At 57.5% G+C, this 13,135-nt stretch overlaps 1 protein-coding gene across 1 annotated transcript in view; it reads right to left on the bottom strand.

The window, feature by feature from the left end:
• LOC106634217 (putative uncharacterized protein encoded by LINC00313) overlaps nucleotides 1–10,534 on the bottom strand; it is a 33,108-nt gene extending 22,574 nt beyond the window's left edge. Inside the window, exon 1 of the mRNA XM_063601429.1 lies at nucleotides 1,767–10,534. Within this exon, the coding sequence (XP_063457499.1) occupies nucleotides 1,767–1,837 (71 nt within the window). The 5' untranslated portion in view covers nucleotides 1,838–10,534. The remainder of the gene's footprint in view (nucleotides 1–1,766) is intronic.
• Nucleotides 10,535–13,135: the final 2,601 nt, after the last annotated feature.

The following is a 13,135-nucleotide window of genomic DNA, read 5'->3' on the forward strand; positions in this document are numbered from 1 at the left end:
GGACATAAGCCACCAGGAGCAGGAGGAAGGCAGAGAAGCCATGGTGAAGACATGAAGAGACAGCCACCTTCACCCCTAACCCTGTACCTGTGGGGTCAAGCATGACGTCTGAGCCTCTGTCCCTGGACTAGGGTAACAAGGGGATCTCTGGGCCCAGAAGGCTGGGGGCGGGGGCAGGGGCTGTGAGGAGCTGAGGGGCCTGCAGGCCACGCTGCCCAGGCACCCCATCTGGCACCTCTAGGTGGGTTCCCTCTCACTCCCGGTCAGGGAGCAGCATCTGACAAAACACTCTGCTGCAGGCCTCGGTCTCCCCCTCTGCTGAACGTCAGGCGGGTGCTGTCTGGGGCCTCCAGATGCTCCAAGGGGAAGACGTGGCGCTGGAAGGCTCTGGGCGGTGGAGGGCTGTACAGGAGGGGCCATGGGCCTCCTGGAACTCCCCTGGGAATGCTAGAAGGGGGCAGAGACAGCTCAGATGAAGCCTTGAGAGATTCCAATGGCATCCCAGGCCCCTCTCCCATCTCTCTCCCTCCCCCATCATCACTGCCTCTGAGGCCAGGGTACCCCAGGCTCTCCAACCCCACATATGGAGGCGGGCAGGCTCAGCTTCTGTCCAGCACCAGAGCAGTTGGAGAATGAAGTGGAACCCAAACGTGGCTCCGTCCCCCAGGGAGACAAACCTGCAGACACCCTCCTGAGATTGGGACAGGGGGACGGGGAAGCCTGGCCCAGACAGAAGCACGAATTGGTGGCGTGGGCCTGGTGTTGAGAACAGGGTCCAACATCACAACCCCGCTCGGGAGGCCAGCGTCCGGGGCCTCTGCCAGCTCTGTCCCAGACGGAATTTGTTCTCACTCTGGACACCCCCAGGGGACCCCTGTGCTCACAGGCAGATCCAGGGGGCAGGAGGGGGGCCTTCCCATGCCAAGTGCAGTTGGATGATGAACGACACCCCCAAAAGATTTGTCCAGGTCCTAACCCGAGGAACTGGAGAATGGGACCTGATTTAGAAAAGGGGTCTTTGCAGATAGATGGGATTAAGTTAAGGATTTTGAGATGAAAGCCTCCTGGATGAGGGTGGACTTGAGATCCAAGGACACGTTCTTAGAAGAGAAGGGGGAAAGGTGCAGAGACACAGTCACGTGAGACGGAGGCAGAGAACTGGAGCGATGCGGACACAAGCCAAGGACTGCCTGGGCCACCGGAAGCTAGGAGCGGCAGGAAGGGTTTTCTCCTGGAGCCTTCAGCAGGAGGTGGCCCTGCCGACACCTTGATTTTGAAGTCTGGCCCCAGGACTCTGAGAGAGTCCATTTCTGCTGCATGAGGCCCCCTGCATGCAGTATCCTGTCATGGCAGCCCCTGCCTCATGTGGCCTGGATCTCATGAGGGGTCCACTCCCCTCGTCTCCCCGGTGGGACGCGGCACCTTCATGCTGCCCTCTAAGGACAAGCGCATGAGAGGCCAGCCTCCCCCACCGGCAGGACAGAATGCACGAGGCCTTTACCAGGCCACACTGGCGCCTGGCATGGCTAGGACAGCAGTGCTGCTGCCCCGCTGTGGGGCCGAAAGAAGCCAGGGATGAGGGTGCGGGCGCATCTGTGGGTCCCGGAGGCTCCAGACCCCCAGGCCAACTGCACAGCCTGCAGGCAGCACTGCCTGGCCGGCCCTGTCATCCCTCTGTCCGTACATCTAACCACTTTCTCTCTGGGGCCGCCCCGCCCAGAGTCCCTTTCCTGCCGGAGGCTGGGGCTTTCCTGGCAGCTACTCACCACTCTCCCGGTGTTTGTTCATCGAGGTTTCCCGCTGCTGACGGTTGTTTTGACTTGCTCAGAGTTGTCATGCACCTTTGCCCTGGCTATGTAAGGAGAAGGAGCCTTTATGCAATCCAGGAAGCCCGCGTCAGGCCCAGGAGGTGCGCCAGCTCTCTAGGATGCTGGCCAAGGTCCCCCGCACTTGGCCGGATCCAGGCAGGGAGTGACGGACCTGCTGGCATCCTCCTGACCCCGGTTTCCAGCTCTCCCCTCCCCCTGTCGACAACCCAGGGTCAGAGGACAGGCAGCCACCTGGCCAAAGGGCAGGCCCCCTTGTGCCCTGGATGGTGACGGCCTCTGGGGCCAGAAAGAACAAGGTGGTGAGGGGACCATGGAAGACGGCCTGGACTTTAGTGAGGGTGGATGGCTTGCTGGACGGGTTCCTCAGGGGCAGAGGCTGGGACAGGATTCAGGGTTACATGGCATGTGACCCCTGGCCACCCCAGGAGAAGAGAGGGAAGGAGCAGGGGTCAGGACAAAGGGGCAGGTGCCCCCTGGGGGACTTAGGGGGCAGGCACCCATGGGGGACTGGGGAGGCTGCAGAGACACCTGCAGAGTTGCCCCTGCCGGCAGGAGACACTTGGCTACTTATCCCCCACCTGCCGTCAGTCGCTGTCAAGGGGCTCCCAGGGACCCTGACTGCCCAGCATGTCTGGCCTGGCTGGAGGGAGTCCCCAGGTAGCGCTGAGCCATCGTACAGGCTGGAGGGACAGAGGCTGTTACTAGCGCCCAGGCTTGGGGCCATGCCGCAGCAGCCTGGGAGAGGCAGAGAGAGAGAGACACCGGGCTTCCCCATGGCAGAGCCGGCCACTAGCTGAGCCTGGCTGAGAGGCGGTAAGGGGGCTGGGCCTGGCCCTGGAGCGAGCTCTACGAGGGGGTCTGGGGCTCACAGACGGGCCAGCACCATGCCTCCAAGAGTCAGAGAAGTGAGGCATCAGACAGGCTGTGGCCCAGTCCCACAGAAGAGGTGCCGTCTTGAGCCTCCAGTGTGCTCTGCACGGCCTGGAGGCCCGGACACGTTTTGGGTGGAGGGTGGGGGTCTCAGCCTGGGCCAGGCTCCCCATCTCACCCCTAAGAGTGGCATCGGCCCAGGGTCCGGCCAGACCCTACTGATGTGTTCTCAGGGGCCAGGACGTCAGTGCAACAGGGCAGCCGCTTGCGACAGGACCCGGCCGACTGTCCCCGTCCCCAGAGCACTTTTGGCTGCATCTGGGAGCCGCATCCCCTGTTTGTTCTCTGGAACCAGGAAGCCAGGGCTTTCCACTTCCTGGCTGCTGCAGAGGCCATGCTCTTTTTACTCTCCAAATAGGAAGGCTCCTGCAAGCCTCCTGCCAAGTGAGTGTGGAGAGCTGATCTCAGTGTGGCTGAGGTTAATGGACAGGAAGTGCCATTACCTAAATGGGCCGATAAGCTGATGAGAAGCCTGAGAAGAAAGCCTTTCCAGGCCTTGACCCAGAGAGCCGGCAGGAAAGCGGCAGGCGTCGCGGCCCCAGCAGGGAAGACCAGCTCCTGAGCTCGAGCCCCAGCTCCATCTGCAGCCTGGCCTCACCGCAGTGCCCTCGGACCCCTGCTCACCCTTCTCTGGCCTCCTCTGGCCTCCTGCACACACACCTGTGGGTCTACAAGGGGCAAAAAAGATCCCGGAACATCGGAGCAAGAGCCCCCCACCCGACCCCGTGTGCAAGCCCCCATTTACGTGTTGCACTCCCAGGGGCCCCTGAAGCCCTCCCTCTCGGCCTCGAAATTCCCATTGCAGACATGGTCCAGCAAGGCCAGCTGTCTGGCTTTCCGGCCGACGATCAAAAACAGCAAGTCGGAATGATGATGGGCTGATGGACGCGGGCCACCGACAACCAGGTGACCACTGAGAGCAAGGAAGAAGCCACACAGATGCAAGGCCCCCAAAGTGGGAAACCCCGTGGCAGGGGCCAGGGGCACCTAAATAACAGACGTCCCACGGTGTCACCTGGGCCCGGTACAGGATGGCGGCTAGCAAGGCCGTGTCACCAGGAGGCTGAGTCACGGGGAGGCTGCGTCACCGGGAGGCTGCGCCACTGGGAGGCTGCGCAGACTGTTGAAGGGGGCACAGGAACGTGGAATTGGTGTTGGACCAAATGAAACTGCCAACACCTGCCCTCAAAACTGGGGAGTTCCCAGTGGCTGAACCGAGGATTTCCACAATGGGGGGCACTGTTCTAAAAAGAGAAGGTTGAGGGCCTAGACCGTTGAGTTGTAATCATTCATCAAAACCTTTTCCATGGAATTCTGCAGCTGGCCTGGGAAGGCTGTGCACGGTGACCACACGGTGCTGCAGTGAAGTCTAAGGGACTGTTCAACGTAGCACCTACATTTGGGGAATTACAGATGCCACAGCCTGCAGGGAGGCACCCACAACTGTCTCCCCCAAGGTAAAGACGACTGTCCTTCACTTACGACACACCGGGTTCCTGCACAGCGATGGCCTGGAGCATCCAGAGAAGGGTCCCTGCTCTCAGAGCCGGCCAGGCGGGCTGTGTACACGGCCACGGAAAGCACCCTTGGGGGAGGGTGTTGCTGTGATTTCTGCACCCCCACTTCCTCACGTCCTGCAACCTAGCTAGAATCTGCAATCAAAAGCTACCCAGCTTTGGAAGGCTGAGTGGGATCACTTAAGGCCAGGAGTTTGAGTCCAGCCTGGGCAACATAGCAAGTTCCCGTCTCTAAAAAAAAAAAAAATTAGGCAGGCGTGGTGGTGTGTCCCTGTGGTCCCAGCTCCTCAGGAGGCTGAGGTGGGAGGATCACTTGAGCCCTGGAGTTCAAGGTTGCAGTGAGCCATGATCGCACCACTGAAGGTCAGCCTGGGCAACAGAGTAAGACTCTATCCCAAACGGAATTTGTTCTCACTCTGGACACCCCCAGGGGCACCCTGTGTTCACAGGCAGATCCGGGGGGCGGGAGGGGGACCTTGCCATGCCTGTCTCAAAAAAAAAAAAAGCCATCAAGGATGCTTTGGGTGTCGGCCGCCGCAGGCCCCCCTCTCTCTGCATCTAGCCACATCACTTGGCCCTCAGAATGGAGCAGGAATGCGAGTTCCAGGCCCAAGAGCCACAGGATGGCGGGAGCTCTCACAAAATGAGCGTGGTCTTGCTAGCGGGGCACAGGCTGTCTCCAGTGGACAGGCCACTCCCACACAGGCATGGAAGTGCAGGACGCGCTCTTCCCGTGGCCCAAGACCCCTTGTTTCTGGAAGGATGGGTGAAAGCAGACACTACCTGTGCCAACTGGAAAGCTCTCACAACGAGATGAAACACCCGCAGGGCCGTGCCCTGCCTGCAGCAGCTCCGGCCTTGCTGTGCGTTTTCAGGGGACCTTGTGCTGCGGGTGCAACTGTTAGGGTGACCGAGGGAGGGAGGGACATGGGCAGATGGGCAGCCAGGGCACCCTCGGGAGAGGCGTGTGGCTCCGAGCTGCCGACGCACCAGCAGGAACAGGCTCCAAAGGACCCTCAGGAGCGATGACATAAAGACCCTCCCCCACTGCAGGCACTGCCAAACATTCTGGGTGAGCTCCAGCCCAACCCTCCCACTGTTTGGATGGGGACCCCTGAGGCCCAGGAGTCTCCACGGGGACCAGGGGAGCCAGGCTTCATGCCTGGCCACAGCCCTTGCTGGGTAGGGGAGGTGGGTCTGACTTCCAGGGGAGCATGGTGGGGGCAGCAGGGCCTGCTCGTGGGTCCCTGCCAGGGCCAGAGCGGGGCCACTGGGTGGTGGCGTGGTTCCTAGCTCAGGCCCAGCAGCCGAGGCCTCAACACAGCCCAGAATCTCCTGCAGGCCTAATTTCTGGAGTCTAGCCAGGCACGGTGGCTCACGTCTGTAATCCCAGCACTTTGGGAGGCCGAGGCAGGTGGATCACAAGGTCAGGAGTTCGAGACCAGCCTGACCAACATGGTGAAACCCCATCTCTACTAAAAATATAAAAATTAGCCGGGCGTGGTGGTGGGTGCCTGTAATCCCAGCTACTTAGGAGGCTAAGGCAGGAGAATCGCTTGAATCCAGGAGGTGGAGGCTGTAGTGAGCCAAGACTGCACCATTGCACTCCAGCCTGGGTGACAGAGAGAGACTCTGTCTCAAAATAAATAAATAAGTAAATTTATTTATTTCTGGAGTCTTCATCTTACAAAGACGCAGGGGCCGGAGCTGCCCCTCACAAAAGGCAAGAATGGGCTGCGTGTCAGAGTCAGGCCCAGACCAGGGACAGCAAAGCCACTGGCAGACAGGCGAGGATGAGGACAAGGCCCTGCTGCCGGACACAGTGTGTTGTCTGCACTGAAGGGGGGCCAACGAGTGCGCAGATGGCAGCCCAGACAGGGAGGAGCCCCTAGCGCAGGCCTCTCCTGGGCTCCAGGCACTTCCAGAAGAGGAACAGTTAGGAGAAGGCAGGTAAAGGGGTGGGGCCAGGGCCAGGAGGGGCAGGGTGCCTGCTGTGGCTCTGAAGTTACTGCAGATGCCCTCAGGGGCACAGCGGGGTGACTCCACCTTCCACAGTGACTCTGCAAGATGGACGCCCCTGCCCTATTTCTCAGGCGGGAAATGGGTTCCAGCAGTATCCAGACCACACCCTTGGAAGGGCAGAACCAGGAGCCCCCGTGCCGGGGGGCTTCATAGCCACGGCCTCTCACTGCCCTACCAGCAGGGTCACTGCCCCATCACCAGGAGCCTCTCAAGGGGTGTCCCCACGCACACAGCAGAAAATCCCAAGGACTGGCAACTGCTTGCGCCTCCCGAAGTCCTGGGATTACAGGCGTGAGCCACCACGTCCGGCCCTGCCGGGGCTTTCGGTTGCCGTGTGTGCACGTCTCTGTGTGTGCACATGCATGCACACGTGTTAAATCTCAGGCCGGGCATGGTGGCTCACACCTGTAATCCCAGCACTTTGGGAGGCCAAGGTTGGCGGATCACTTGAGGCCAAGAGTTCGAGACCATCTGACCAACATGGCGAAACCCCATCTCTACTGAAAATATGAAAATCAGCTGGGCATGGTGGCACGCACCTGTAGTAGTCCCAGATACTCAGGAGACTGAGGCACAAGAATTGCTTAAACCTGGGAGGTGGAGGTTGCAGTGGGCGGAAATGGTGCCACCGCACTCCAGCCTGGGCAACAGGGCGAGACTTTGTTTAAAAAAAAAAAGAAAGAAATTGTCATCTCTGTCTCTCTGTTTTGCATTCTGGTCAAATTCCGTATTTCTCTCTTCTACTTCACTAATTCTCTTTTCAACTGTGTACTTCATCCTATCCCATCTTCTGAGCCTTTTGTCTCGGTGACTGTATTTTTCATTTCCAGGATGTGCCATTTTCATAACTATCTGTTCTTGTCTTGAATCTGCCATTCGGTTTTTGTAATGTATTTACTTTAATGGCTGTGGTCCTTTTTCTTATCTCTTTGGTAGATTAAGTCTTTATTAGATTCCTCCATAAACTTTACTCCATCTGGAATGAATTCATGTTCTGGGTATGAATTTTGTTGGTTGTTTCTTTTTTAATTTCAATGAAATTAGGATAACGTAAAATTAGCCATTTAAAAGTGTGCAATTTAGTGGCATTTAATACACTCAGGATGTTGTGTACCCATAACTGTTTCTTAACATGCAAAATCCCGTGCTTCTGAATTGGGGCTTGCAGACTCATTTTTAAAAGTTTAGTCATTGGATCAGGATATGGGAAATCAATTCTCTGAAAGTCAGTTCACAAAATGACCTTGATTGGTCAGTTTGCTGAAAATCAATTCTCTAAACGATCCATTTTCCAAGACTTCAGACAGAAACTTTAAACCTTGTCTGGGCAGTTGGCCGCAGCCATTTGGCAACACAGGCAGGAGCAGGGGCTGAAAATTCCAGCAAAATACGTGAGCCAGGGTTAAGGGCACATTCAGAAGAAAAGACATTCAGTCGAGCTGGACCAATGCATATCAGGAAAAGTGGCCGCCATAAAACAGCGAGAAGCCTTTGGGGGCCATTTTTTTACTCACTAACTAGATCACTCCGTGAAGTCGGCTCAGGTCCACCCAGGTCTAGGCAAACAGAGTTGTAGCAAATTGATCTAATTCTGAAGACAAAGTGGCAAGTAGACATCGAGGGCACGGTGGAGTCCTGGCTTTCCACCAAATTCTGCTAGCTGTGTGACCTCAGGCAAGTCGCTGAGCCTCTCTGTGCCTCAGTTTGCCCCTCAGGGTTCCTGTAAGGATTAAATGAGGTCGCCTAGGTGTTGGCGGAGGTTAGTAACACTCCCGGTGGGAGAGCTCTCCAGGCTGTCCAGGGCCTGCACCATCAGCCCTCAGGGCCCTTCCTGCTCCCCTCACAAGCTGATGCCACTCTGGGCCCTGGGTTTCAGGAGAAAATGACCTCTGTAGAAGCTCCCCCTGCCCAGCCCTGGGGAGGAGGCAAGCCAGGGGAGCTCTCGCGAAAGCCCCCAGGAGCACAGCTCTCCTCCCTTCCTTCTCCCTGATCGGTGGACCTATGCAGGGACATGACAGCAGCGTGTCACCCACCCTGGCCACCACTCCCTCCTGGCAGCCCCAGACTGACAGTCTCTGCCTTTCCTTCTTTCTAGTGGCAGCGTCTCTAAAGCAGCTTCTCTTTCGCCTGTTTCCGACCTGACCCCATCACCGGCTGCCCGAGGCCACCCTGCAATCAGCCATATAGGCATTCCCAAAGCCCAGTGAACCCCTGATAGTACGGTGTCCGTCAGGAATGAGGTGGGCACTGGAAATCCATGCATGATAGGAACCAGAACAGGGTTGGCCCTTCACCCTCCCCACCTTCTGGCCCCCAGACTGGTAGCTTGCCCCTGGGGCCTCCTCTGGGCTAGGGTCTGCCCACCAATGCTTGCTCCTGTGACAGGCAACAGCAACTCCAGATGTCCCATCACAGCTGCCCACCGGACACAGATATGGGGACACCAAGGGCGCAGGGGGCAAAGTCAGCTGCGTTGTGCGCAGCTGCTGCTGTCACACAACAGCACCAGAAGAGCTCCCGCCGGGTGTGCTCACACCACACGCTCTCACTGCACACATGCTGGGTTGGTGCCCCGTCCGCTGAAGGGACATGCCACCGAGCATGCTGGGTGCCACCGAGCTGCTGGCATGTTCGGTGCCTGCTGGCTGAACCTCGGAGTTGCGTGGCAGTGGCTTTGCTTCATCACTGTCTGGTTCACCGTGCTCTAAGTTCGGGAGCCCTGCGAGCAGTGATGCGTGGCCACGTCTACAGCCTCGCTGGCCTGTCACGTTCCCAGGTCAGGCTCTCAGCTCCAGTGGGAATCTCCCATTCCCCTACTGTCTTAGTCCATTCTGGCTGCTATAGCAAAATCCCATAGGCGGGCAGCTTCTCAGCAGCAGAAACCTATTTCTCACAGTCCTGCAGGCTGGAAGTCCCAGACCAGGTGCCCGCGTGGCCGGGCTCTGGCGAGGGCCCACCTGCGGCTTGCAGATGGGCGTCTTCTCACTGTGTCCTCACACGTGGAAGGAGCAAGGGATCTCTCCTTCCTAAGGGCACTAATCCCAGCATGAGGGCTCTGTCCTTCAGGCCTAATCACCTCCCAAAGGCCCCACCTCCTAATGCCACTGCCTTGGGGGTGAGGATTTCCACCTGAGTTTTGGGGGAACATGAGCGTCCAGCCCTCAGCAGCTGTTACTGTGACCCGCAAACCTGCCGCCCCCCTGCTCTTGCCCAGCGATCCACAGGCACCCCAGCCCTTCCCATAGCAGGGACAGGAAAGGATTCAGATCCCACGAGGAAAGCCCAGTTCACACATCCAGCTCAGCCCTGCATGTCCCACGTCCTGCTGGGAGCTAGTGGTGTTCATCATAACTCAGCCCCAAGGCAGCCAGCAGCACAGGTGCCACCAACATACAGGGAAATCTGCATCACTTTGTGCCTGTCTGGTGTTCAGTTTCTAGGTGGCTGGTTCTACCCCTGCCATGCACGGGTTCCCACCCCCGCAGCTGCCTCTTCTATCCCCATCATCAGGGGTGGCCAGGCCCCCCCTCCCCTTCTTGGTGGAGCCAGCACTTCCTGCAGGTTCTGGACAACTGGCTGAGACTGGCCTGGGTGCTCAGGGTGCCAGGCCTGCTCAGGCCACGCCACACCCAGGCTGGGAGCTGCAGCCGCCACAACAGCACCTCCCAGCTGCCCTCTGCTGCTGCAGCCAACATCACAACATCATGTCACAGCAGGTGACACAAACCCCACACAGGCACAGTCCACGCAGCCCCAGTCCCATCTCATCTCTCCTTCTCTGTCCCTGCTCCCAGCCTATTCAGCCTGAAAACCCACCCCCTCCCTGGCAGAGTCAGCTGGCCCCGGGCCCACTAGGGGGACCAGCACTGTTGCTGCACACTGCCAAGTCACCCAGCAGACATGAGGGCAGGAGAGCAGGCTGGGCAGGACCACCCACTGACCTGTCCCCCTGCCTCCTGGGGCTTCCACGTCCCCACCTATGCATGGGGTCTGCGGGGGCCGCACCCACAGGCTCGCTGTGAGCAGGAGTGAGCTCCATGCGTGGTAAGGGGTCTCCACATGTTCCTGTTATTGCGGATACAGTGACAGGCCCTGAATTTCAAGCACTCCCTTTGTGACCCAAAGGAAAAATGTTACCTTTTCAGCCTAATGGTGATTATGGGATGAATAATCCACCTATTGGCTGATTTTTAACTTAAAAAAATCTTTTCGAGACAGGCTCTCACTCTGTCACCCAGGCTGGAGCGCAGTGGCACAATCCTGGCTCACTGCAACTTCAAACTCCTGGACTCAAGCAGTCTTCCCACCTCAGCCTCTTGAGTAGCTGAAACTGCAGGCATGTGCTACCACACCTGGCCAATTTTTTCTTCATAGAGATAGGGTCTTGCTCTATTGCCCAGGCTGGTCGCAAACTCCTGGCCTCCAATGATCCTCCCATCTCAGTCTCTCAAAGTGCTGGATGACAGGCATGAGCCACAGGGCCCGGCCAATTTTTGACTTTTTATTAGGAAATTGCCAAATATATACCAACGGAAAGCAAAGTATACTAAACACCCTGTACCTGTCAGCCCTGCAGCCCTCATCACAGTGGCTGGTGACCAGTGGCCTCTCATCTGTACCCCATGGCACCCTGAGCCCCATCCCCACGCGAGCACCACTGGTGTATTTTGAAGTAAATCTCTCCTTGCACCACCAACAGTGCAGCAGAATCTCTAAATGACAGCTCTTTCTAAAAAATAATCACGATCCCATTATCACACCCCAAAATAAGTAATTCCTTCATACCACCAAAGTTCCCAACTGCCTCATCAATGCTTTCGGTAGCCTCTGTCTGTTTGGTTAGTTTATGACAATCAGGGTCCAGGCAAGGTCTGCGTGCTGTGTTTGGCGGCTAGAGCTCATCTACCTTTTTTTTAATCAACAGACAAGATTCCTTCTCTTTTTCCTTTCATTGATTTGTTGAGGACAGGACACCAGGTTGTTGCCGGGTCTCATGGCCTCTGTGTGGCTGGGTGCAGTTCAGCACATTCCCCTCTGTGCCTGGTACACCAGTGCGTAGAACCAGAGGCTGGCCTCATTCAGGCTGGTCCCAGTGGGGCCGTGTGATTCCCAGCACGTCCCATCCGAAGGCGCACGGTGTCTAGTTGTCCCTGTCCTTCTGATTAGATCGATTGGGGTCCATCTATGGCCAGCCTGCCTCACACCGTGAAGGCCCCCGACAGCCTGTCGCCTCCTAATTTCTGCAGCCATTGAGGACCAATGCCCACATCTGAGATTTCACTGGAAGTTGCAAAATGGCAATATTTTAATTCATTCTTCATTTATTAGCTAACTTTTTTTTTTTTTTTTTTGAGACGGAGTCTCTCTCTGTCGCCCAGGCTGGAGTGCAGTGGTGTGATCTCGGCTCACTGCAAGCTCCACCTCCCGGGTTCACGCCATTCTCCTGCCTCAGCCTCCCGAGTAGCTGGGACTACAGGTGCCCGCCACCATGCCCAGCTAATTTTTTGTATTTTTAGTAGAGATGGGGTTTCACCATGTTAGCCAGGATGTTCTCGATCTCCTGACCTCATGATCCACCCACCTTGGCCTCCCAAAGTGCTGGGATTACAGGCATGAGCCACCGCGCCCGGCCTATTAGCTAACCGTCTATGAAGAACTTTCCATCATCAACTCTTTGTTTGCCAGGACAAGCAGGATACATACTTGATTCTGTCCTTTTATGAGTTTTCAGAATAAGGTGATCCCCCAACTCTTTCAAGGTGAAGGAGTTATTAATCACCTTTTAAAAAATACCCATGACAGCAAGCAGCGGTGCAGGCCATGCAGCATAAGGCAAGGTGGCCTGGGTGTGCAGAGGCCACAGCCACGGAGGGAGTCCAGGGAGGAAACCGCGCCATGGAGACCTCAATGAAGCCAGGGCCTGAGCCTGGCAGGAAAGGGGACGTCACGTGCCAAGGTCCCGAGGCAGGGGGGACCTGAAGATGGACGTGTGGGACAGGTTACCTGGCACAGCAAGGGAGGTGGCTGGAGCCTGAGGGACGGCCACACGGGCAGAGAAGACACTCGGGGCTCTCGTCTCGGCTCCCACTCTGCCTGCGCTGGAGCTGCAGCTGCTGCCCGGGGCACGGAGAATTCGAGGGAGAGGCTTTCCAGGCAAGTCCAGGGGAGTGAGAGACACAGAAGTTAAGGGTCCCTTGAATGGTGATTAACATGACAGCCATGCAACCTGAACAGAGAAGAGGGAAGGGAGGGCCAGGACAACAGCACCCCAGGGCCATGGGAAACCAGCAGGCGTTGTGGCTGAGCTGGGGAGAACAAACACCGTGAAGGGGCCACTGAGGGGCCCAGCCAAGGCAGCCAGGCTGGCTGGACAGTTCGGGAGGGCCTCATGGGCAGCTCTGAGGCAGGGGCGATGCGTGGTGGCAGCTTTGCGGTCCCTGAGGGGCAGTGCCATCTCCCCAAGGCTGCGAGCCAGGGCTTCCCTGTGCCCCCCACTGTTGCCCCTTCTGTGCCCCTAGCCCTTCTGATGAGTCAGCTGGTGCCAGGTAGGAGGGGGGATAATTTACAACCAACATTTGCATTTTAACAGGAACGTCCTTGAGACAATTTCCTAAAGCAAAAGAGCGACTGTGGTGTTATCAGTAGCCACCATGTAGGCGTCACCTCCTTAGTCCAACTGCCAGCCCCTGAGCCACTGTTTTCCCCTTTCGTGGAAGAGGAAACCGAGGCTGAAGGTTGAGCAGCATGCCCAAGATTCCACGCGAGGGCAGCCGGAGCCCAGCCACCCTCCTCCAGTGGCTGCCACACCCTGGGGGACCTCACCAATCCCTGCCACTA

The sequence above is a fragment of the Pan paniscus genome, chromosome 22 (assembly GCF_029289425.2).
Source record: "Pan paniscus chromosome 22, NHGRI_mPanPan1-v2.0_pri, whole genome shotgun sequence".
Taxonomy (NCBI): domain Eukaryota; kingdom Metazoa; phylum Chordata; class Mammalia; order Primates; family Hominidae; genus Pan; species Pan paniscus.